The 21828-nt window shown below is 41.2% G+C and overlaps 1 protein-coding gene across 1 annotated transcript in view; it reads right to left on the reverse strand.

The window, feature by feature from the left end:
• Positions 1 to 21828, reverse strand: part of LOC308495676 (ankyrin repeat domain-containing protein 26-like) — a 96584-nt gene that overhangs the window by 14984 nt on the left and 59772 nt on the right. The window contains exons 16-18 of the mRNA XM_081080646.1: positions 20370 to 20575; positions 18939 to 19164; positions 851 to 1056 (exon numbers count right to left, since the gene is read on the reverse strand). Of these exons, the coding sequence (XP_080936772.1) occupies positions 851 to 1056; positions 18939 to 19164; positions 20370 to 20575 (638 nt within the window). The remainder of the gene's footprint in view (positions 1 to 850; positions 1057 to 18938; positions 19165 to 20369; positions 20576 to 21828) is intronic.

Below are 21828 nucleotides of genomic sequence, written 5' to 3' on the forward strand. Positions count from 1 at the left end.
ATTTTTTAAAAATCCCACCAAGATATTTTCAAGCCTTTGCAGTCACCGCCCTTGGGTAGCGCCCTCATTACCCTGAGGACTGAAGTGTCATGTAGAACAACAGCCTCTGGGGGAGAAGGAGGGAGCCTGGTGGGTGACCCTACTGAACTGAAACCGCTCCGCAGGCGTGTAGCTTATAATATAACACTGTGACCAAGGCGCTGGGCGTGGGCTCTGCGCTTTCTGTCTTCCACACACCCCCTCAGGCTCACCACCTTATCTTTTTAGCCACTTCTTGGGTTATACTACCCTCACCCCTACGTTGTTAACCCTCTGCTATATTTCACATGTATGCCTTTGTGGACATCAGAAAGACTAGAAAGAAGAGCTTGTCTGAAAGCGACCTCCAGAGATAATAACACAGAGCACAATGGAGACAGTACATGTACCAAGTGCCAGAACATGCAGAGTACTTAACCCTTTGGGTTTAAGTTGTTATCTTATAATAAATAGTTACCTCATTAAAAACTATTTAGGGGAATTCTGACAAGAAATTTTATAATAAATAGCGTTGTCTAAATCATAAAGCTTCAAAAACACTTTGCTTAAAGACTGGTAGATCAGATTAACTCTATGAAAACCGCGGGAGGAAAAATACAATCATGTAAAACCAAAAATGGGGAGACATGCAAATGTCCTGAACTAACTAACATTTTAAAAGTAATTTATTCACTAACATCATTTTCCAAAATTATACTATTTAGTAAGCTTTCATTTCCTATCAATCTCGGGAATCTGCCTTGATAAAAATTATACTTTAGAGGCAAATTAATGAGATCGATTGATTTTCTCTGACTTTGTTTGGACTTACTTGTTTAGTTTGTTTTGCAATGATGTGATAAGTTTTAATTCCTCTAGGTAGAGGTGTTCATATTCTTCCAATTCTATTTCATGAGAAGTTTTCATTTTGGAGAGTTCAGATTCCAGATATTTAATTCTGAGTATGTCCATGTCACTTACGGAAGCGCCATCATGGTCATTTAACGGGTGTACTTTTTTTTGAGATGCTGTTTGTTCCTAAAGCCAACAGAAAGGATACATTTTAAAAATAAATATAAACTGAATAATTACAGTCTATTTGTATTCTTTAGTTTTAAGTCAATGATTTGGAGGGCAATTTAAATGAAAAAAAAAAGCTGAAGTTTAAAATATTTACCATCAATACGGAATGAAATAGATCTGAATCATGAAAATATTTTGAATCATCTCATCTAACTATTCCAATAAGAGAATCAATTTTAAATTTTAAAAATTGAACAATATGACTTAATAATCTAAGAATATGGTGCATTTTATTTTCTTTATTTCCTAATAGTCTCGTTTTATATCAATTGGTCTTAAAAATCAAATGATTTTTCAGAAAGAACAAATCTCAAAGATCAACTGAGTGACAATAATGATGGGAACTGAAATATTAAAAAGGAGAAGCAGATACCACCTTAGTTCCAGAAATCTAAAAAAAATAAAATAAAAACAACTGCCGTTAAGGGGAGTAGAAGAATCACATACACTATGCATATCGAAAACGTAATTTGCAGCAAAATGAATTAAGGCGTGTTAAAAATCAATGAATTAACATGTAAAAATAGATTTAAAAAGCTTTTTCTACTACATCCTGTCTTGCTCAGTCTTCAATATCCCAGAATTTACTGTGTTCTGCTTCACTCTTTTTTACCACATTCGTGACTATATGAATTTTGAGGTTTAATAATTTTTATCTCCACTCTTTTTATTCTCTACTTTTTCACATGATATTTGTACTCCTTTCATAGATAATAACTCCTGTTTAAGATTGATTTTCTTCAACAAGGTATAGATATCTTTTTTTAAAAAAACTTTTTAAAACAAATTTATTTTTTATAATTGGGGAACACTGTTTTTGCCAGAACCCATCAGCTCCCTGTCAAGTAACAGTTTCCAATCTAGTTGTGGGATGCGCAGCTCAGCTCCAAGTCAAATTGTTCTCTTCTATCTACTAGTTATGGGGGGTACAGCTCACTGACCCATGCGGGATTCGAACCGGCAACCTTGGTGTTATGAGCACTGCGCTCTAACCACTGAACCAACTGGCCGGCTGCCCACTGGGGGCTCAGCTCCAAGCTCCAGCCATTGTTTTCAACCTAGTTGTGGAGGGTGTAGCTAACTGGTCCATGTGGGAATCGAACCAGCGACCTTGGTTACCAAGGATTGGAACCAGCACGATGCTCTAACCATTAAGCCAACTGGCCACCCCACAGATGGAGACATTCTCAAGATGCAGTTTCCAGTTTTGCTTTGAGAGCATCATTCTGAATGAGTAAGATAGTATGATTTGGTTACGAAGGAAGTTGACTGAGAATAGTCTAACCCCAAACCAGTATCAACTTGTGAAATAAACTCAGTTGCCATAAAATGTCATCCATACTGTAGTAGAGTCTTAGAATGTGGAAACTTGAATTACTCAGAATGAAGAACAAAGAGAAAAGCACCAGGAGACTCAAAAATGTATCCTTTATTGTCATCGACTTTGCCACACAACATCTGTACTTGATTTTCTACGATTTCCTGAATGATTGGTTCATATTTTTCTTCTATAAAATGACTGTAAGTCACCTCTGAGTTGATAGTCTCTCACCTGTTCCCCATTTTAACTCTCCGTAATTTCTTACAAAGTTGTAGGGAGTTACAAGTAACTCATCTTGAGATAGTTAGGCCTCCGTCAGCTACAAATGTTTCATGGTAATTTGAATTGCTTTCAAGAAGAAATGATTCCCAAGGTTAAGGAGAAATCACATCTCACACTGTGAATGTTTAGTGAGATGATCGATACATTTTTTCAACAACAAAAAAGTGTCTTAATTCGGTAATGCTATCTTGTAATCCTCTCTTTCCACAATATACAAGAACATCCTAAACAGCAATAATAACAACAAATCTGCTGGAATTTCAGTGATACTGAGTTGGGTAGAACTGCTTTCCTGTAGATACAATGCTTATTTGGTAAGATGAGGTGAGTGGATGGATGTAGTGTTTTTAAAACATGGCTACAAATTCTTGACATTTCTCCATGAAATTCCCTCCCTTTTAATATGTGCTGGCCTTAGGATGTAACTGGATTCTAGTGCATGGAATAGGGCAGAACTGCTGTGAGAATGCTATGCCTGCGGCAGAAAATGTGATACAGCTTCCATCTGACTTTCTCTCGGGAAGCTCGCCCTGAAAACCCAGCCACCATGTTGTGCAGATGAAGAAGCCCAGGACACACAGCGAGGCCTCCTACAGATGTTCGCGCTGAGACGGCCCCAGTGGGCGTCCCGGCCAAAACCCCGCTTCAACTGCTACACGTGTGTGTAACAGCCTTTAGATGATTCTCATTCGCAGCTTCATGGCAACGCAGCTGATGCCAGGTGGAACAGAAATGAGCTAGTCTCACTGAGCTTCACTCAACTGCATTACTGGTGAACAAAACAGATGCTGTTGTGAGCCACTAGCTTTTGAGTTGGTTTCTTGAGCAGCAATGAACAACTGGCATTGATACTGATATTCAAAATGGTGTGAGGCCACAAAGAAAAGCAATCTAAAACCTGTAGGAGTGCCTTTCCTCCAGGAGGTAGGTGGAACCCGAAAGGATGTGGAGAAGAATGAGAACGACACCCACAATAGCCTCCAAGAGACGGTTATTGGGGGCTTGCGGGCCCCTAAAGAGGATGGCCACAAAGACTTCTCAGCTAGTGAAGAAAATGAGTCTGAAATCTGGATAAAAGGGGACTCTTGCTGTGAAGTAACCAAGTAAAATCCATGAGATACATGAGCTAACGAAAGACTGTGAACTGTAAAGGAACCAGGACTTATTGTGTTCAAATGTGTTTCCCATTTACAGCCTCTCCCACATGCCCTGTTGTCAAATCATGCTAAAATGAAGAAATGGCTTCTGAGTGAAGATCAAATTCGCGGTGCTCCCAGGAAGACATGATCTACGGATGAGGACAAGACTGTAAAGCCTTCCTCAAGACTTCCAAAGAGTTAAGGTGGGGCCTTAAATTCCTGGAAGGCTCTTCCGAGGAAAAGAATTTTATAGGCATGGTCCTACAACAGCTACAGGAAGCCCAAGAGCTTATCTCAAAACGATGTATGATGGTGGCTTTTCTAATGGCACGAACCCCAATAAACTCTCACGCAACTCCAAGTTTTTAGGATAATCAAGTAGCAAAAAACCACCTTGTTACCTTGGACTAATAAAAACCAAGAGAGTGAAAAATAGAGGAGGCCTGTAGGTCTTAGACATTTGGGTGGAGGAATGACGCTGAGGGATGAGCTGCAAGCACAGGTCATTTCTTATGAAAAGGACAGAACAAAGAGCTCACAGGGGACAGCAAAGGGCCATGGAGAAGCATTGGCATGATTAGGACTAAGTCCTAATCAAAGAACGGACAGCACACATCAGGCTGTATTTCAGAATTGCTATGGACTAACGTGCCTTCCACTTTCTATTTCTGCAGGGGAAACTTCAGCAGTCGAGCAGAATGTTGGGTGTGTGGGTGGTAGATAACTTGTCTCTTCCTTTCTCATGTTTTCATATTGAAAGGAATTGTCCTCAAGGGGCTTTATCCTAGAAACCAAAACCCAGGCCCTTCATCCCCATTTGCACCAGACTAAGATGGTAAAATCTTAGATTCGAACCTGAGCCTGATGCCATTAAATTGAGACTTGTGGCGAGTATTGTGTAGGGATGAGTGTATTTTCCATGTGGGGGGAACGTAAAGAATTGTGGCCAGTGGACAGATCAAGGTGGTTTTTAAATGTGTCCTTAAATTTTGAAATATTCATTGCATAAAACCACTACAATATGGGTCAACATTAGTGACTGGCTCCTAATGAACAGAATATGTTGAAAGACATTCCCTGTGAATTCCAAGACTCCTTCACAAAGGGCAACACAGCTCCTGTTGGTTATGTCTCTGAGGATCTGAACCTTGGAATCCAGCCCCGTGTTGTGGGGAGGCTCGGGCCACAATGCGAGCCGGGTGTTCAGGTGTAGGTCTTCCTGCTGTCTGCCCCAAACAAATCTTTTACTTGTTTCTGATTGATTAATTACTTCCTGAATTTTAACAGCTGTACTCTTGAAATGTTTTCTTTGGATGGGATGAAATATTTATTCCATTAATTATATATGAAGCTAAAGGTACAACTATGCATCTCAATGTGTTTCTGAGAATGTAGGATCTATGCCAAGAACAAGATTGGCACCAGTGTTTCAGAAAAGAACCGGGTCAAACAGAATCTACTTTTCAATTGCAAGATGATGGATTAGAGAGATTTCTAAAGAGGAAAGCAGATGGTCCAGGTTTCATCTTCTCCTTCCTAGACAGTGAAATCTATGGAAGAGGCTATGGATTAGGAGATAGACAAAATGAAGAAAGTTGTCCACCAAGTATCAGATCCTATTACCGACATTTGATGGAAATGGGAGTGAAAGGGAGGCACTGGGTTAAAGATTAATGTTTTGAATGAAGAAAACAAAAGGAATGAGTCGACTTTGTAAGCCTAATATCCCATCATGTCATAAGGTCACCAAGGTCTGCGGGCCACAGGCTCCATCCAGAAGCAAAACATCTCCATAGAAGTGGAATTAAAGATATTCCCCTACATTGACATTTTATTATTACATAAGGCATTTGGTAATATGTAAGATGACTGGGGAAGCGTTCTCATAACATTTGATTTGGTAATGGCGTAAGGACAGATCTATAGACCAATAAATTGGAAAAGATGATCCAAAAATTAACCCTCATATATACAGTCAAGCGATTTTTGACAAGGGTGCCGAAAAATCCAGTTGGGCATGAACAGTCTTTTGAACTAACGATACTGGGTCTACTGGATATCCACATGCAAAAGAAAAATTAAACCTCTACATCATACCATATATAAAATTATTTCAAAAGGTAAAAGCTAAAACTATAAAAGCTTTGAAGAAGCTTCATGTCTTCACGACTGGAGTTGGCAATTGTGTCTTAGATATGACAGTACCAAACAAAAGTAGATAACTGGACTTCATTAAAATAAAAAAAAAAAAAACTCTATGCTTTAAAGGACACCATTGAAAAACTAAAAAGGCAAGCTAATGAAAGGGAGAAATATTTGAAAATCCTATATCTGATAAGCGATTTGTATCTAGGATATATAAAGAATTCTTACAATTCAACAAGACAAAGACAAACCAATTTTAATGGGCAATGGAATTGAATAATCAGTTCTTCAAAGAAGTTATACAAATGGACAATAAGCATGTGAAAAGATAGCTCAGCATCATTAGTCATCAGAAAATACATCAAAACCACAATATGGAGCAGAGAGTTCACTAGTGGTTCCCTAGGGCTAGGAAGAGTGAGAAGGGCAGACTGGCACACGGTGAAGGCTAACAGTACACAGATACTTTCCAGGGTGATGAAAATGTTGTAAAACTGATTGTGATGATGACTGCATAAAGCTTTGAATACACTAATGTGGGAAACCGTGCTGACGTGCTAGCAGATGTTATTTTGTGAAATGTTGAACGTTTGACTTCCTTGAGTGGTTTGTGCTCCCAGCAAGGCAAAACTTGCTACTCTGAGAACACAGAACCAGACAAGGTCAGGAAGTGTGGAGCTGGCCAAAAAACAAGCCCTTGTGTATCCCAACATTGTAACTATTAGATTGCAGACAGTTCTGTTAGTTTTTTGAGGCCCAGAGTATATAAGCTGCAAAAATAAACTTGGGGTGAGTCATTCTACTTAGAACTGAGGCATTCTACTTAGAACTGCATCAGTCTACTTAGAATTGCCTGCCCCCCCTTCCCCCCTCCCCCCCATCCCATCTTTGTCTCTCTTCTTTTTTCTCAATCCTCACTCCCTACTTCAGGGACTGTTAGTCTCGTCGGCAGGCACCGACAAGTGGCGCCCGAACAGGGACCTGAATACTGGGGATAAAGTGAAGGACACCGCAAGGAGCTGAGACGCGTCACATAAGGTAAGGGGTGCGGTGAGATACCACAGTCGGGAGTAAAAAATCATGGGACAGGGTAAAAGCAGAATGTCTTTTACTCAAATGTTAAAAAGTGTGCTAAACGGACTGGACGCCCAAGATGAGGAGGGCCTAGATGAGGAAGGCCTAGAGGAAGCCGCTCCTCGATATCATGACCCTGAAGATTATAATGGGGTGGTTCAGACAGAAACAGGTGCTAAGACAGGACATCTGAATCCTCTCCAGGCAGAGATTGATGGATTGCAGTCAGCAATTGCCTCCCTCTCTGTGCAGGTGCAGATGGTACAATCGAGGCAGGCAGAACAGACTTGCCCTCGTGATTCTCCTCTGCGTAAGGTTTTGCAAACCGCCTGCAAGTTAGGGGAAGATACTGGAGATTCTGGGTTGGCATTTCCAGTGATAGAAAGACAGGACGCACAAGGAAATCCTGTCCGAGACCATGTGCCTTTTGCATTCAAAAGTTTAAAAGAATTAAAAATGGCATGTTCTCAATATGGTCCTAATGCCCCGTTCACCCAGGCCCTGCTAGAATCACTAGCTACAGAAGCCCTGCCGCCTAGTGATTGGAAGCAACTTACTAGGGCTTGCTTATCAGGAGGGGACTATATCTTATGGCAGTCTGACTTTGCAGAATTCTGTCAGAGTACTGCAGAGATAAATCAGACACAAAACATTCCTATCTCCTTTGATATGTTGGCAGGTGAAGGACCTTATAGAGACTTGCAAACACAATTAAATTTTGACCCGGCTGCTTATGCACAAACAAGTGCTGCCGCCAGGCGTGCATGGAAAAAGATTCCTATGCCTGGAAAACGTTCTGAGGACCTCTCTAAAATTATCCAGGGGCCTGATGAGACTTTCCAAGACTTCCTTTCGCGATTAATGCAGGCGGCTGGAAGAATTCTGGGAGACTCAGATGCCAGCATGCTGTTAGTTAAATAGCTCGCTTTTGAGAATGCTAATTCTGCATGCCAGGCTGCATTATGACCTTACAAAAATAAGAGTGACTTGTCAGATTATGTCTGGTTGTGCTCAAAAATAGGACCTTCTTATACACAGGGTCTTGCAATGGCCGCTGCTTTGCAAGGAAAGACTGTTAGAGAAATGTTATTCCAACAACAACAACAAAAGAAAATAAAGGGACAGGGCAACTGTTTTGGGTGTGGACAGCCGGGCCATATGATCAAAAACTTCCCTAATAAACAAGGTCAGCCTCAAAGGAAGGAGGGCCCAAAACAACCTGGATTATGCCCAAAATGTAAGAGAGGTAAACACTGGGCCAATGCATGTAAATCTAAGAGGGATGCCTCCGGTAATCCTCTTCTTCCAGGAAACAGGAAGAGGGGCCAGCCCCAGGCCCCGCAACAATGCTATGGGGCGCTGCCGCAGTTGGTCCCCCACCAGGGAAATCCATTCAGGAACTCTTCCGACCAACCCCAGGCAGCGCAGGATTGGACCTCAGTAGCGCCGCCTACACAGTACTAACACCTGAGATGGGAATGCGAGCTATTCCTACAGGGGTCTTTGGGCCTCTGCCTCCACAGACTGTGGGACTCATCCTAGGAAGGAGTAGTATTACCATGAAAGGGATATTGGTTGCTCCGGGAGTTGTGGATATGGATTATACAGGAGAGATCAAGATTATGACACATTCGCCTGGAGGCATTTCAGTGATCGATAAGGGCCAACGCATAGCACAATCATTAATTCCACATGTCAAACCGGGTAAAACCGCAGGCCATAAATCCCGAGGCGACGCGGGCCTGGGTTCATCAGATGCTTATTGGGTCCAGGCCATTCACCACCAGGCCAGAATTACCACTATCCATTAATGGCCGTTCCTTCATGGGCCTTTTAGACACGGGGGCCGATGTCTCTGTTTTAACTGCAGATCAGTGGCCTAGCCACTGGCCAAAGCAGCAAACAGTAACCCAATTACAAGGCATAGGACAATCTCAGTCACCAGAACAGAGCAGTGATATATTGTTGTGGAAAGATCAAGAGGGACATGAAGGATCCTTTCAACCATACACAGTGGCAGGATTGCCTGTCAATCTATGGGGCAGAGATGTCATGAGTCAGATGGGAGGTTACCTGTACAGCCCTAATCAACAGGTCACTAAGATGATGTTCCATCAGGGACTCCTGCCTAGAGATGGCTCAGGTCCCTCTGGACAAGGGAGAAAAGAGCCTATCTTTCCCTCGCCCTTACCACAAAGAGCTGGCTTGGGATATTTTTAACGGGGGTCACTACTCCTCCTGTACCCCATGCAGATGCTATCACTTGGAAAAGCGACACACCTGTTTGGGTAGAACAGTGGCCCCTATCATCAGAAAAGATACAGGCTGCAAGGTTGCTGGAACAGGAGCAACTTGATAAGGGACATATAGCACTTTCTAACTCTCCATGGAACTCTCCATATTTGTAATTAAGAAAAAATCAGGTAAATGGAGGTTGTTATAAGATTTGAGAAAAATAAATGAGACTATGGAGCTCACGGGGGCTTTACAACCAGGATTGCCTAATCCTTCTGCTATACCCAAAAACACATATAAGAGAATCCTGGCTTTAAAGGATTGTTTTTATACAATACCATTGTGCCCCAAGGACTGTAAAAGGTTTGCATTCAGTGTTCCTTCAACTAACTTACAAGAACCTATGAAGAGATATCAATGGCTGGTGCTGCCTCAAGGTATGGCTAATAGCCCTACTCTATGTCAAAAATGTGTGGCAGCAGCGTTAGAGTCTACCCCGTCTCCCCACATACAATCCTTAATCACACTCTTTGTTCTAAATTTTTTAAACCTGGATGCGCGTGGCAGATCTGCCGCAGATCGCTTCTGGCATCCTAACACTCAACAAGATTATGCCCAAGTGAGATGGCAGGATCCAGTTACTAACCAGTGGCATGGGCCAGACCCAGTCCTAATTTGGGGACAAGGGCATGTTTGTGTTTATTCACAGGACAATGGAGGTGCGCGGTGGCTGCCTGAGAGGTTGGTGCGGCTTGCTGATGAGCGTCTTCGAGATCCTGCTGGTTGCGCAGATGCCTCAGCATACTGGGCATATGTTCCTGACCCTCCCATGCTACACCCCACTGTGTGGAACGGGCCTGAAGTCATTGTTGGGACAAATGACACTAGGCTGTTAGGACATCCATTCGCTCCTGCCGTCCTACAAGCTGTTGGATTCAATCATAGCAGCTTGGGCATAGGACTCCTCATATGCTTCGCGATAATGTCAGCGTTACTGGATGTTTCCATGTGGGCAGCCAGACAATTCACTGAGACAACCAAGGACAGACTGTCATATCCCATCAGCCAGCAGGATGGAAAAACATCAGGGATAATGTTTTTATCCCTCCACCACAAGCCCATGATCCTTGCGGTGAGGAGAACAGAAAAAACAACGGATCCATCCTTTGGAGACAATGTTATAAAGAACCCTGGGAATATAGTGTCCCTGGGTTTAATCAAGCTGTTATAGATGGTTCGGAGGCCATGACACAGGTGCTGATATCCAACAAGGGACTAAGGCTGGAGTGGTTGTGGGATTATGGTATACCTCCCGGCCCCATCGACATATTTGGAAACTAGTGGGAGCAGTGGATACAGTGACTATGAGTATGGACGAGGGACGAGGCAAGGTAGAAGGCAATACCACTGCTTGTGTCAAGGCTCCATATGTGCTTATGATTGGAAATTCTAACATCACCCCTATTGACGGGGTCCAGTTTAATGTATCTTGTATACAGTGTATCCTAAGTAATAGCATCAATTGGTCAAATGACAAAAGTAGAGCTGTAGTTCTCCACCGACCCTCTTTCATTTTGGTACCTGTTAACATTTCAGGTCCTTGGTACTCGGACCTCAGAGGAGAATTCCCCTCCTTTCTAGCTCTGTTCCATTTGCTACTGCCTTTTGTAATAATGTTTGTTGGTGTTCTTCTATTCATGTGTTTTACTCCGTTGCTCAGAAAGGTAATACTCAAGGGCTACATCGATCTCCAAACAAAGGTTCATGAGTTGAGATTATCTGCCCAGGTCCACCGTGTCGCTGACACCCGTGTATAAAGCCCCTACAATGGGTCGGCAGCCAAAGATGGGTAAGGATTTGGTAAGAATGTACATAACCTAAGACAGGAACCGTTCGCTAGAGGGATGGTCTCCTATGACGGGTAAATGGACATATCTGTACCAACCACCTAAGCCAGGCGCAACCCTTGTGTTAATTTTATATATAAAAGGGGGACCTGTGGGAAACCGTGCTGAAGTGCTAGCAGGTGTTGTTTTGTGAAATGTTGAACCTTTGACTTCCTTGAGTGGTTTGTGCTCCCAGCAAGGCAAAACTTGCTACTCTGAGAACAGAGAACCAGACAAGGTCAGGAAGTGTGGAGCTGGCCAAAAAACACACCCTTGTGTATTACCTTTATTGTAACTACTAGATTGCAGACAGTTCTGTTACTTTTTGATGCCCAGAGTATATAAGCTGCAAAAATAAACTTGGGCTGAGGCATTCTACTTAGAACTGCAGCAGTCTACTTAGAATTGCCTGCCCTCCCGATCCCATCTTTGTCTCTCTTCTTTTTTCTCAATCCTCACTCCCCACTTCAGGGACTGTTCGTCTCGTCGGCAGGCACCGACAGTTAGTGTAGCCACAGCAGATATATTAGTGGCCAGTGGCTCACTGGTTACAGCTGACGGCCAACTAGCCACAGCTGACGGCCATCCAACCACAGTTGATGGCCATCTACTACCTGAGCCAGCACCCCTCCACGTGAGGCCGAGAGCCTGGAAACTGCTCTCTGGGGCTCTGTCCCCACAACATATGATACAAAAATATTTTCCTGTAATAAGGATTTCACATGCTATATATTTTGGGATACAATTAACATGTTGTTTAAACAGCCCAGTAAATACACTTGTACTATTTATATTTTAGAGCTTATACTTTTTTTTCACATTGTGGACAATTTCTAGTTTTATATTCTCAAGTAGATTATCAATAGGTGATGGAGGAAATTTTCGGTTGCATTCAGATTCAAATTCAGCAGGAGCTGGAAAGAAAAAACAGAATTATGTTCTTTAAAATACAACTAAGTATAAGTGTTAAGAAGAATGAGAAAACCTCTAGATGAGGCCACAGCTCACAACAGGAGATCATATTCAATACAGTTTGCCCACGGCTGCACACTGACTTGACTGCTATTGTGGCCAAGTATCAGAGCTTCTGGTTGTCTCATCCTTCATTCATTTATAAACAAGGTCGTAGGACAAGCACTGAAGTTACAAGACGAAGATGACACGGTCCAGCCCTGACCCATCATCTACTATAAGCTGAAGGAACAGATGAACAGGCAATTTCCATTCAGAGGCCCCTATACCATACAAATGCACAACAGGACGCGAGTGGGACCCACAGAAGGGACATCCCAGTATTGATTGTCTGCTCTCTGGTGGAGGTGACATGGACGTTGATGCCTGAAGGACAAGGACAGAGGATGCCATTGAGAGGGAAGACGCAGATGCGAAGACTAGCGTGGGGGAGAACACTACGGAACGAGAAGTAGTCTGGTTTAGCTAGATGCTAGAGCAAAGGGGCAAACGAGGGTTGGTAGCAAGATATAGGCTGAGATGTTTGGTGAGAACTACATTGATTTGGGTGTTTTCATTCCATGCAAAGCAATGTGGAGTTTCTCCTGAGGATACATGGTAAACTAATGACAAAGTAAATGACTGGAGATTTAAATGTCACCCATCAGGTGACAGCTACAGTGTTTCCTCCAAAAATAAGACTAACCGGAAATTAAGCCCTAATGCGTCTTTTGGAGCTATAATTAATAAAAGACCTGGTCTTATTTTCGGGGAAATATGGTAGCTTGGCCCTTCTAGGAGGTACCGTATTTCCCCAAAAATAGACCGGGTCTTATATTCATTTTTGCTCCCAAAGACACATTAGGTATTATTTTCCGGTTAGGTCTTATTTTCAGGGAAACACCATATATGAACAGTAATTGCTTAAGTATCACTAGATAAGTCTGGTTATTGGGCCTCATATCACTGGCAAAAACATAAAAGTTGATGAAGCCCCGTTTTCAACGTGCAGGTGTAAAGTTCCATAGGGATGGCAGAAGAAAGGAAGGGGACAGGCCAGAAATAAAAAGAGATACATAGTCTCTTGAGATATTACTCATATGTCCTTGTCTTCACTATGAATATTTATGCTTTCACCTTTTTTATTTGCTAAGGCCAAGAAAATATTTAATGTAGTATCTATTATCAGAACATGAAAAGGGATGCCATTTAATATTTACATTTTATTCCAGAAATCAATGATATCTAACTTGAATTAATACATTTTGGCAACATACTGTCTTTGTATAGTTCTTTAGTTATTTTTTCCTGGTACTCCTGTAGAGGAACAAGCCACTCAGCAGCATGAAGAAGCAAGGTGACATGGTTAACACTGAGAGAAGATGACACTTCTCCAGAAACCAAGTCAAAGTTATGGAAGATTGTGATCTCTGTGACCGAGATTTCAAAACAGCAGTCATGCTCTCTGCTCATCACACAGAACAGCTAAGAGACTTGTAGGAGGATGACTTGAAGGTGGGCAAACTGGGCGAGCAGGGGAAGTGGGAAGAGAGACGTGGCCCGCATCCATGGCTGCGGAGGTGCAGGTGGTCCCAGGACAGAACAGAGACCACAAGAGCCAGGAGGTGGGCTCTTTCCCTGTGTCCCACAGCTCATCTCCCTGCCCAGAGAGCAGCATATCAGAGTTTGAGGCAGTCACCTCAGCTGAGACCTCCAGCTGGGCCCTAGGTAGGACAAAGGAAGTAAACACCATACCTGGGCCCCTCCCCCGACTCTCCCAATCCTACCCCCACCCTTCCAGAGACTCACGCTGGCCCCTGATCTGAGGAGTAGTGTCAGATTACAGAGGACCCATAGTGCTCAGGATCTGGGAGGACCCGGTTTGTAGCTACTGCGACCCAGGGAAGAAGCTGGGAAGTGTGTGACACTGCTGGGCTGAGAGAGAGAAGACTCCTCCATCCCCAGTCCCCACCTTCTCTGACCTGCCCAGGGCAGGGCAATTACAACTGTGGAGACATGCCCAGGGGTTAGCAGTAGGCAGCAGTCGCAGCTCTGGGCTTTCAGCAGCTCAGAAATCTCCCACCACACACGTACACATGCACGCACGCACACACACACGGAAGGAGTGACCTAAGACTCAGGAGACCTGGGCACAGGGCTGGTTGTGTTACTCTCAGTGCGCATATGTGCAGGCAAGAGCAGAAACTGCACTGACTTTGTAGAAACTACCATCCAGACCCGATAGCCCCACTCATCTACATCTGCCGTCCCAGGGTCACTCTGGGCACCAGGTGACCGGCTCTGCCTGAACAATACACAGAGGACTCTCTGGTACAGCAGAGGACGGCCTGGAGATTACTTGGTGGGCTTAAGCCAAGACTGGCGCTGCATTTTTTGTTTTGTTTTGTTTTTGTATCTTTGATATTTTTGCCTGTGTTGAGTGTGGGTTACTGGTTGTTTTCACACGTGAGTGTATTTGGTTTTGACTTTGTTGTTGCTGTTGTGCTTGGTGATTGGCTTTGTTCTGAAATTGCCCTACACCAGGGCCCAGCCCAAGAGTCACAAGATTCAACACCTCCTGACACCAACTCCAGACCCAACCAGAGTATTATTGGGTTTGACCTACAAGTGACACACCCAGAGGGAATTCTCTACAGGCACAAGAGCCCATAGAGGCCAAGTCTAATTGGAGTGGTCAACCCTCACGCAGCAGATCATCCACCGAGGGCAGAGCTAAGTCTCACAACTAGGCAGCCTAGGAGCAACCCCACCTACTGACCAGCCAAAAGCAATGAAAGTTCAACTTTACACAGGACAATATACACAACACCAGGGTCAACTTTGGAGCACACGCACAGGAGAATAGGGAAGTGGTGCAAGTCAGATGTAAAGGACACACACTACATAAGATAACCAAGCAAAGACCGAGAATCCTAGGGGATCTACCTAATACATCGAAGCAAACACGGAGAGTCAACCAGAATGGGGAAACAAAGAAACATGTCCCAAATAAAAGAACAGAAGAAACCTCCAGAATTGGAACCAAATGAAATAGAGGTAACCAATCTATCAGAGACAGAGTTCAGAACACCGACGATAAGAATGTTTAAAGAGCTTAGTGACGACATAAAGAAGGATAGAGAAATCATAATGAACAACCAGTTAGAACTAAAGAATACAACAAGTGAAATAAAGCACACGCTTGAAGGAATTACCAGTGGGTTAGATGAGTCAGAGAATCGAATCAGCGACTCAGAAGACAAATTAACAGTGAACACACAAGCGGAACAAAAATAAATCCACGCCTATATGGCCATTTAATCTACGACAATGGAAGCAAGAATTTACGGTGAGGTAAAGACAGTCTTTTCAATAAATGGTGCTGGGAAACCTGGACAGACACATGCAAAAAGATGAAGCTGGACCACCTCCTTACACCATATACAAGAATAAATTGAAAATGGGTTAAAAACTTAAATGTAACATCTGATACCATAAAACTCCTAGAAGACAATATAGGAAGCAACTTTACATATATTACCCGGAGTAAGATTTTTACTGATACATCCCCTTGGGCAAGGGAAGTAACAGAAAAAATAAACATATGGGATTACATCAAACTAAACATTTTTTTCACAGTAAAGGAAACCATCATTACAACAAAAAAGGGTCCTACTGAATGGGAGAAGATATCTGCCATTGATATATCCAAACTTTATTAAAAAACTCACTCAACTCAGCTCCAAAAAAACAATCAAACCAATTAAAAAATGGGCAGAGGACATGAAGAGACATTTATCTAAAGAGGACATACAGATGGCAAACAGACATATGAAGAAATGCTCAACCTCACTAACCATTAGAGAAATGCAAATAAAAACCACAATGAGATACCACCTCACCCCAGTCAAAATGGTTATCATCAATAGATCAACAAACAACAAGCGCTGGCGAGGATGTGGAGAAAAGGGAACCCTTGTGCACTGTTGGTGGGATTGCAGATTGGTGCAGCCACTATGGAAAACAGTATGGAGGTATCTCAAAAATCTGAGAATGGAACTACCTTATGACCCAGCAATTCCATTCCTAGGCATCGATCTGGAGAAATCCAAAACTCTAATTCAAAAAATGTATGCACCCCTATGTTTATTGCAGCTCTATACACAATAGCCAAGACATGGAAACAATCAAAATGCCCATCGGTAGACGACTGGATTAAGAAACTGTGGTACATTTATACAATGGAATATTATGCAGCCATAAAGAAGAAGGAAATCTTACCATTTGCAACAATATGGATGGACCTAGAGAACATTACGTTAAGTGAAATAAGTCAGACAGAGAAAGACAAATACCTTATGATCTCACTTATATATGGAATCTAAAGAAAACAATAAATGAGTGAACTAATCAGAAACAGTCTCAGAGACACAGAGGAAAAACTGAAGGTTGCTAGATGGGAGGGGGGTGGGGATAAGGGGGAAGGTGAGGGGATTACAAAGCACAATCGATAACCCCAAGATTGCCATGGGGATACGAAAGTCAATTTGGTGAATGTAATCAATAATGTAAAGATTTTGTAGGGTATCTGATTACACTTGTCTCATTAGGGAGAGCACCTCAGAGATGATGTAGATGCCTGACAACTGCACTGTACACCGGAAGCTGAAGCTGAACAATAATGAATGTTAATGTTAACTACAATTGTTATACACACACACACATATACATGTATGTATATATATGTTTACAAGAAGTAGAATACAGCATGAGGGATAGAGGCAGTGGAAATGTAATGGCTGTATGTGATGTCAAAGGGGTCGTTGATGAGGGGAGAGGGGTCATCATTATGTGAGGCATACAAATTATAAATGTGTAACTATTACATTGTTTTGTACACCTGAAACTAATAATAAAAAAAGAGTTAAAAATAATAATACTCATTCACTGAAAAAAAAGAAGACACCCAGAACTAGTTTCTGCACAGTAAAACAAACAAACAAAAAACAATAGCACTTCTTGATGACTTTCAGGCACATATATAACACCTGTCAATCAGCAATCTGGCCCTCAGCTTAAAATAACCCAGTTCAACACAGTCGAGTCATGGCCAAAGAGAAACAGGGCTGAGCTATTTTCAGCTGTAGCCCCAGCAAGAAGCTCAGTATATTATATACTATATTATATAAAATACTATATGTCAATAGTCAAAAGACATACAGTATTTACTTCTAGGGCCAAAGATTAGCACGAAACAGGAAAAGCTTGTTCACCTGAAACTAACGACATACATTATACTTCACTTAATTTTTCAAATACAAAGGAGATAACAGACTCTCTGCCACATATTATATACTCCCCCATGAAAGAATTATTATTTCATTATCCTTTTTATACCTACTGCTGCCTAGAGAAAAAAAATCAAACTCACTTATAGCCCTCCTCAATTTGACCTCTACTAACCGGTTTAAACTAATTTTCTATATTGTATGCTGCATATAAATTAGACCAATTGTTCCGAGCAGATGATTTGTGCTTTCCTTCCTGTATTCTCCATGTTGCTTAAATGTAATAAACATTTTGGAGGGTAAAACAAAACAAAGTAACAGCATGAAGAATGTCACTGAGATATAACAACACTCACAGGCAGTTCAATGAGTTCAGGAGTAAAATTAATGACCCGGAGGAGAACTTTATCAAAGAGATGGAAACTATGAAACAGAACCGAACAGAACTCCTGCTGGTCAAGAACTCAAGAATGAGTATTTTTAACAACCACGTCACACGAAGAAAACGAGTTGTGATTTAAAGACTCCCTAGCACTGCCACCTTACTCATCAATTACCCAAATGCTGTCAAGACATATAGACATAAGTGAACTTCATTTTAAAAATTCAATTATTTGCTTAATGTCCCTATTTAGAATATGTACAACTGTGAAGCAACTCATTTTAAAACACTGAAATAGATAGTGCTACGAATAAAATAAAAATTAAGGATATACTCTCTTGTTAGAAGATAACTTTAACCATAAAAACAGAGACTAATCTTTCTGCAGTATTATAAGTTTGCCGAATTATTAAAAAGGATTATATCTGTTTCATTTAATAATAAACATCCATTTGTGGTTAGGTGTTTGGCCGGCCATCATTCACTTACGCTTAGGGGAAGAAAAACTGGGATGCACAAAACTTTAAAATTTTTATGAATCATCTCCAACTAAAACCAATTAAGAAGCCAAAGCATCTCAAAGCATATATTAGGCAATGATATTTAACATCTGAAATAAAATTTAAAGGCAAATTTTCAAGCATTTTAAATGTATCACTTTAGTTACATTTATTAAATAATAACAAATAACTCTTTAACACATGAGAGCTCTAGGGACTTAAAAAAAGATTGTAAAATTTCTGTCTCCTTTCTATGCATATTAGCACACATAATTATGCCTTTTACCTCGTGTGCATTAGTCTATGAAACAACTCAAAATTTCATCAACGACAAACAAAGAAACAAAAACTCTAGACACAGACAACACTTAATGGGTGAGGGGGGAGAGAGAGAGGTAGAAGAGGGAAAAAGGGGTCAAATACATGGCGATGGAAGGAGAACTGACTCGGGATGGTGAACACACAGTGAAATATATACATGATGTATTATGGAAATGTACACTTGAAACCCATATGATTTCACTAACCAATATCACCCCAATGAATATATAAGACAAAACAAAACAATATTATATCAAAGAAATAAAAAAGAAAGAAATCTGAAACCCAAGGGAAAGAAGCTAATATAACTAACCTTGGGACAGTAATACCCCATGCTATCATTTGAAGCCCCTGCGGTTGAATTAGGAATCACCAAATTTTCTCTTGGAGCAGGATTTCCACTGAGGAGTAACTCAGTATTCAAACTTCCAACACATGGTGGCTCAAGGACTCCCCTCCTAAGAGCAGTGCTGAGAAACTCCTTGGGCTGTTCCTTTGCCTGAAGATCGGTTCTAGCCTCTGCCAGTCTTTCATTAGCACTGTGAAGATTGTAAAACACAAAGCTTTGAATTTTATTTTTCCTGAATGACTTGCATTTTTTTCAAGCTGCCATAATAAATAGTAAAAGAAATTTCCCATTAAACAGCATTTTAACATTGAAAATGCGTCAGGGCAGACCTAGCATGCACAAGGATAGGTTTCAAATTATCCTAAACAAGCACATATGTTTCTATGGGGACGCCAGACTAAGAAGAAATTCAAAGTAGGGAGGGGAGGAAACGGGCTATCAGTGACATCCACGGCTTCACAGATAATACTTGCTGCCTTCTGCAATGGCTGAACCAATAAGATTCTTGAGGATTGCCATGAGACGTACATAGCAAACGAGTTTAGAATTTTTTAAAAATCCCACCAAGATATTTTCAAGCCTTTGCAGTCACCGCCCTTGGGTAGCGCCCTCATTACCCTGAGGACTGAAGTGTCATGTAGAACAACAGCCTCTGGGGGAGAAGGAGGGAGCCTGGTGGGTGACCCTACTGAACTGAAACCGCTCCGCAGGCGTGTAGCTTATAATATAACACTGTGACCAAGGCGCTGGGCGTGGGCTCTGCGCTTTCTGTCTTCCACACACCCCCTCAGGCTCACCACCTTATCTTTTTAGCCACTTCTTGGGTTATACTACCCTCACCCCTACGTTGTTAACCCTCTGCTATATTTCACATGTATGCCTTTGTGGACATCAGAAAGACTAGAAAGAAGAGCTTGTCTGAAAGCGACCTCCAGAGATAATAACACAGAGCACAATGGAGACAGTACATGTACCAAGTGCCAGAACATGCAGAGTACTTAACCCTTTGGGTTTAAGTTGTTATCTTATAATAAATAGTTACCTCATTAAAAACTATTTAGGGGAATTCTGACAAGAAATTTTATAATAAATAGCGTTGTCTAAATCATAAAGCTTCAAAAACACTTTGCTTAAAGACTGGTAGATCAGATTAACTCTATGAAAACCGCGGGAGGAAAAATACAATCATGTAAAACCAAAAATGGGGAGACATGCAAATGTCCTGAACTAACTACATTTTAAAAGTAATTTATTCACTAACATCATTTTCCAAAATTATACTATTTAGTAAGCTTTCATTTCCTATCAATCTCGGGAATCTGCCTTGATAAAAATTATACTTTAGAGGCAAATTAATGAGCTCGATTGATTTTCTCTGACTTTGTTTGGACTTACTTGTTTAGTTTGTTTTGCAATGATGTGATAAGTTTTAATTCCTCTAGGTAGAGGTGTTCATATTCTTCCAATTCTATTTCATGAGAAGTTTTCATTTTGGAGAGTTCAGATTCCAGATATTTAATTCTGAGTATGTCCATGTCACTTACGGAAGCGCCATCATGGTCATTTAACGGGTGTACTTTTTTTTGAGATGCTGTTTGTTCCTAAAGCCAACAGAAAGGATACATTTTAAAAATAAATATAAACTGAATAATTACAGTCTATTTGTATTCTTTAGTTTTAAGTCAATGATTTGGAGGGCAATTTAAATGAAAAAAAAAAGCTGAAGTTTAAAATATTTACCATCAATACGGAATGAAATAGATCTGAATCATGAAAATATTTTGAATCATCTCATCTAACTATTCCAATAAGAGAATCAATTTTAAATTTTAAAAATTGAACAATATGACTTAATAATCTAAGAATATGGTGCATTTTATTTTCTTTATTTCCTAATAGTCTCGTTTTATATCAATTGGTCTTAAAAATCAAATGATTTTTCAGAAAGAACAAATCTCAAAGATCAACTGAGTGACAATAATGATGGGAACTGAAATATTAAAAAGGAGAAGCAGATACCACCTTAGTTCCAGAAATCTAAAAAAAATAAAATAAAAACAACTGCCGTTAAGGGGAGTAGAAGAATCACATACACTATGCATATCGAAAACGTAATTTGCAGCAAAATGAATTAAGGCGTGTTAAAAATCAATGAATTAACCTGTAAAAATAGATTTAAAAAGCTTTTTCTACTACATCCTGTCTTGCTCAGTCTTCAATATCCCAGAATTTACTGTGTTCTGCTTCACTCTTTTTTACCACATTCGTGACTATATGAATTTTGAGGTTTAATAATTTTTATCTCCACTCTTTTTATTCTCTACTTTTTCACATGATATTTGTACTCCTTTCATAGATAATAACTCCTGTTTAAGATTGATTTTCTTCAACAAGGTATAGATATCTTTTTTTAAAAAAACTTTTTAAAACAAATTTATTTTTTATAATTGGGGAACACTGTTTTTGCCAGAACCCATCAGCTCCCTGTCAAGTAACAGTTTCCAATCTAGTTGTGGGATGCGCAGCTCAGCTCCAAGTCAAATTGTTCTCTTCTATCTACTAGTTATGGGGGGTACAGCTCACTGACCCATGCGGGATTCGAACCGGCAACCTTGGTGTTATGAGCACTGCGCTCTAACCACTGAACCAACTGGCCGGCTGCCCACTGGGGGCTCAGCTCCAAGCTCCAGCCATTGTTTTCAACCTAGTTGTGGAGGGTGTAGCTAACTGGTCCATGTGGGAATCGAACCAGCGACCTTGGTTACCAAGGATTGGAACCAGCACGATGCTCTAACCATTAAGCCAACTGGCCACCCCACAGATGGAGACATTCTCAAGATGCAGTTTCCAGTTT

The sequence above is a fragment of the Rhinolophus hipposideros genome (genome assembly GCF_964194185.1).
Source record: "Rhinolophus hipposideros genome assembly, contig: HAP1_SCAFFOLD_95, whole genome shotgun sequence".
Classification (NCBI taxonomy): Eukaryota; Metazoa; Chordata; class Mammalia; order Chiroptera; family Rhinolophidae; genus Rhinolophus; species Rhinolophus hipposideros.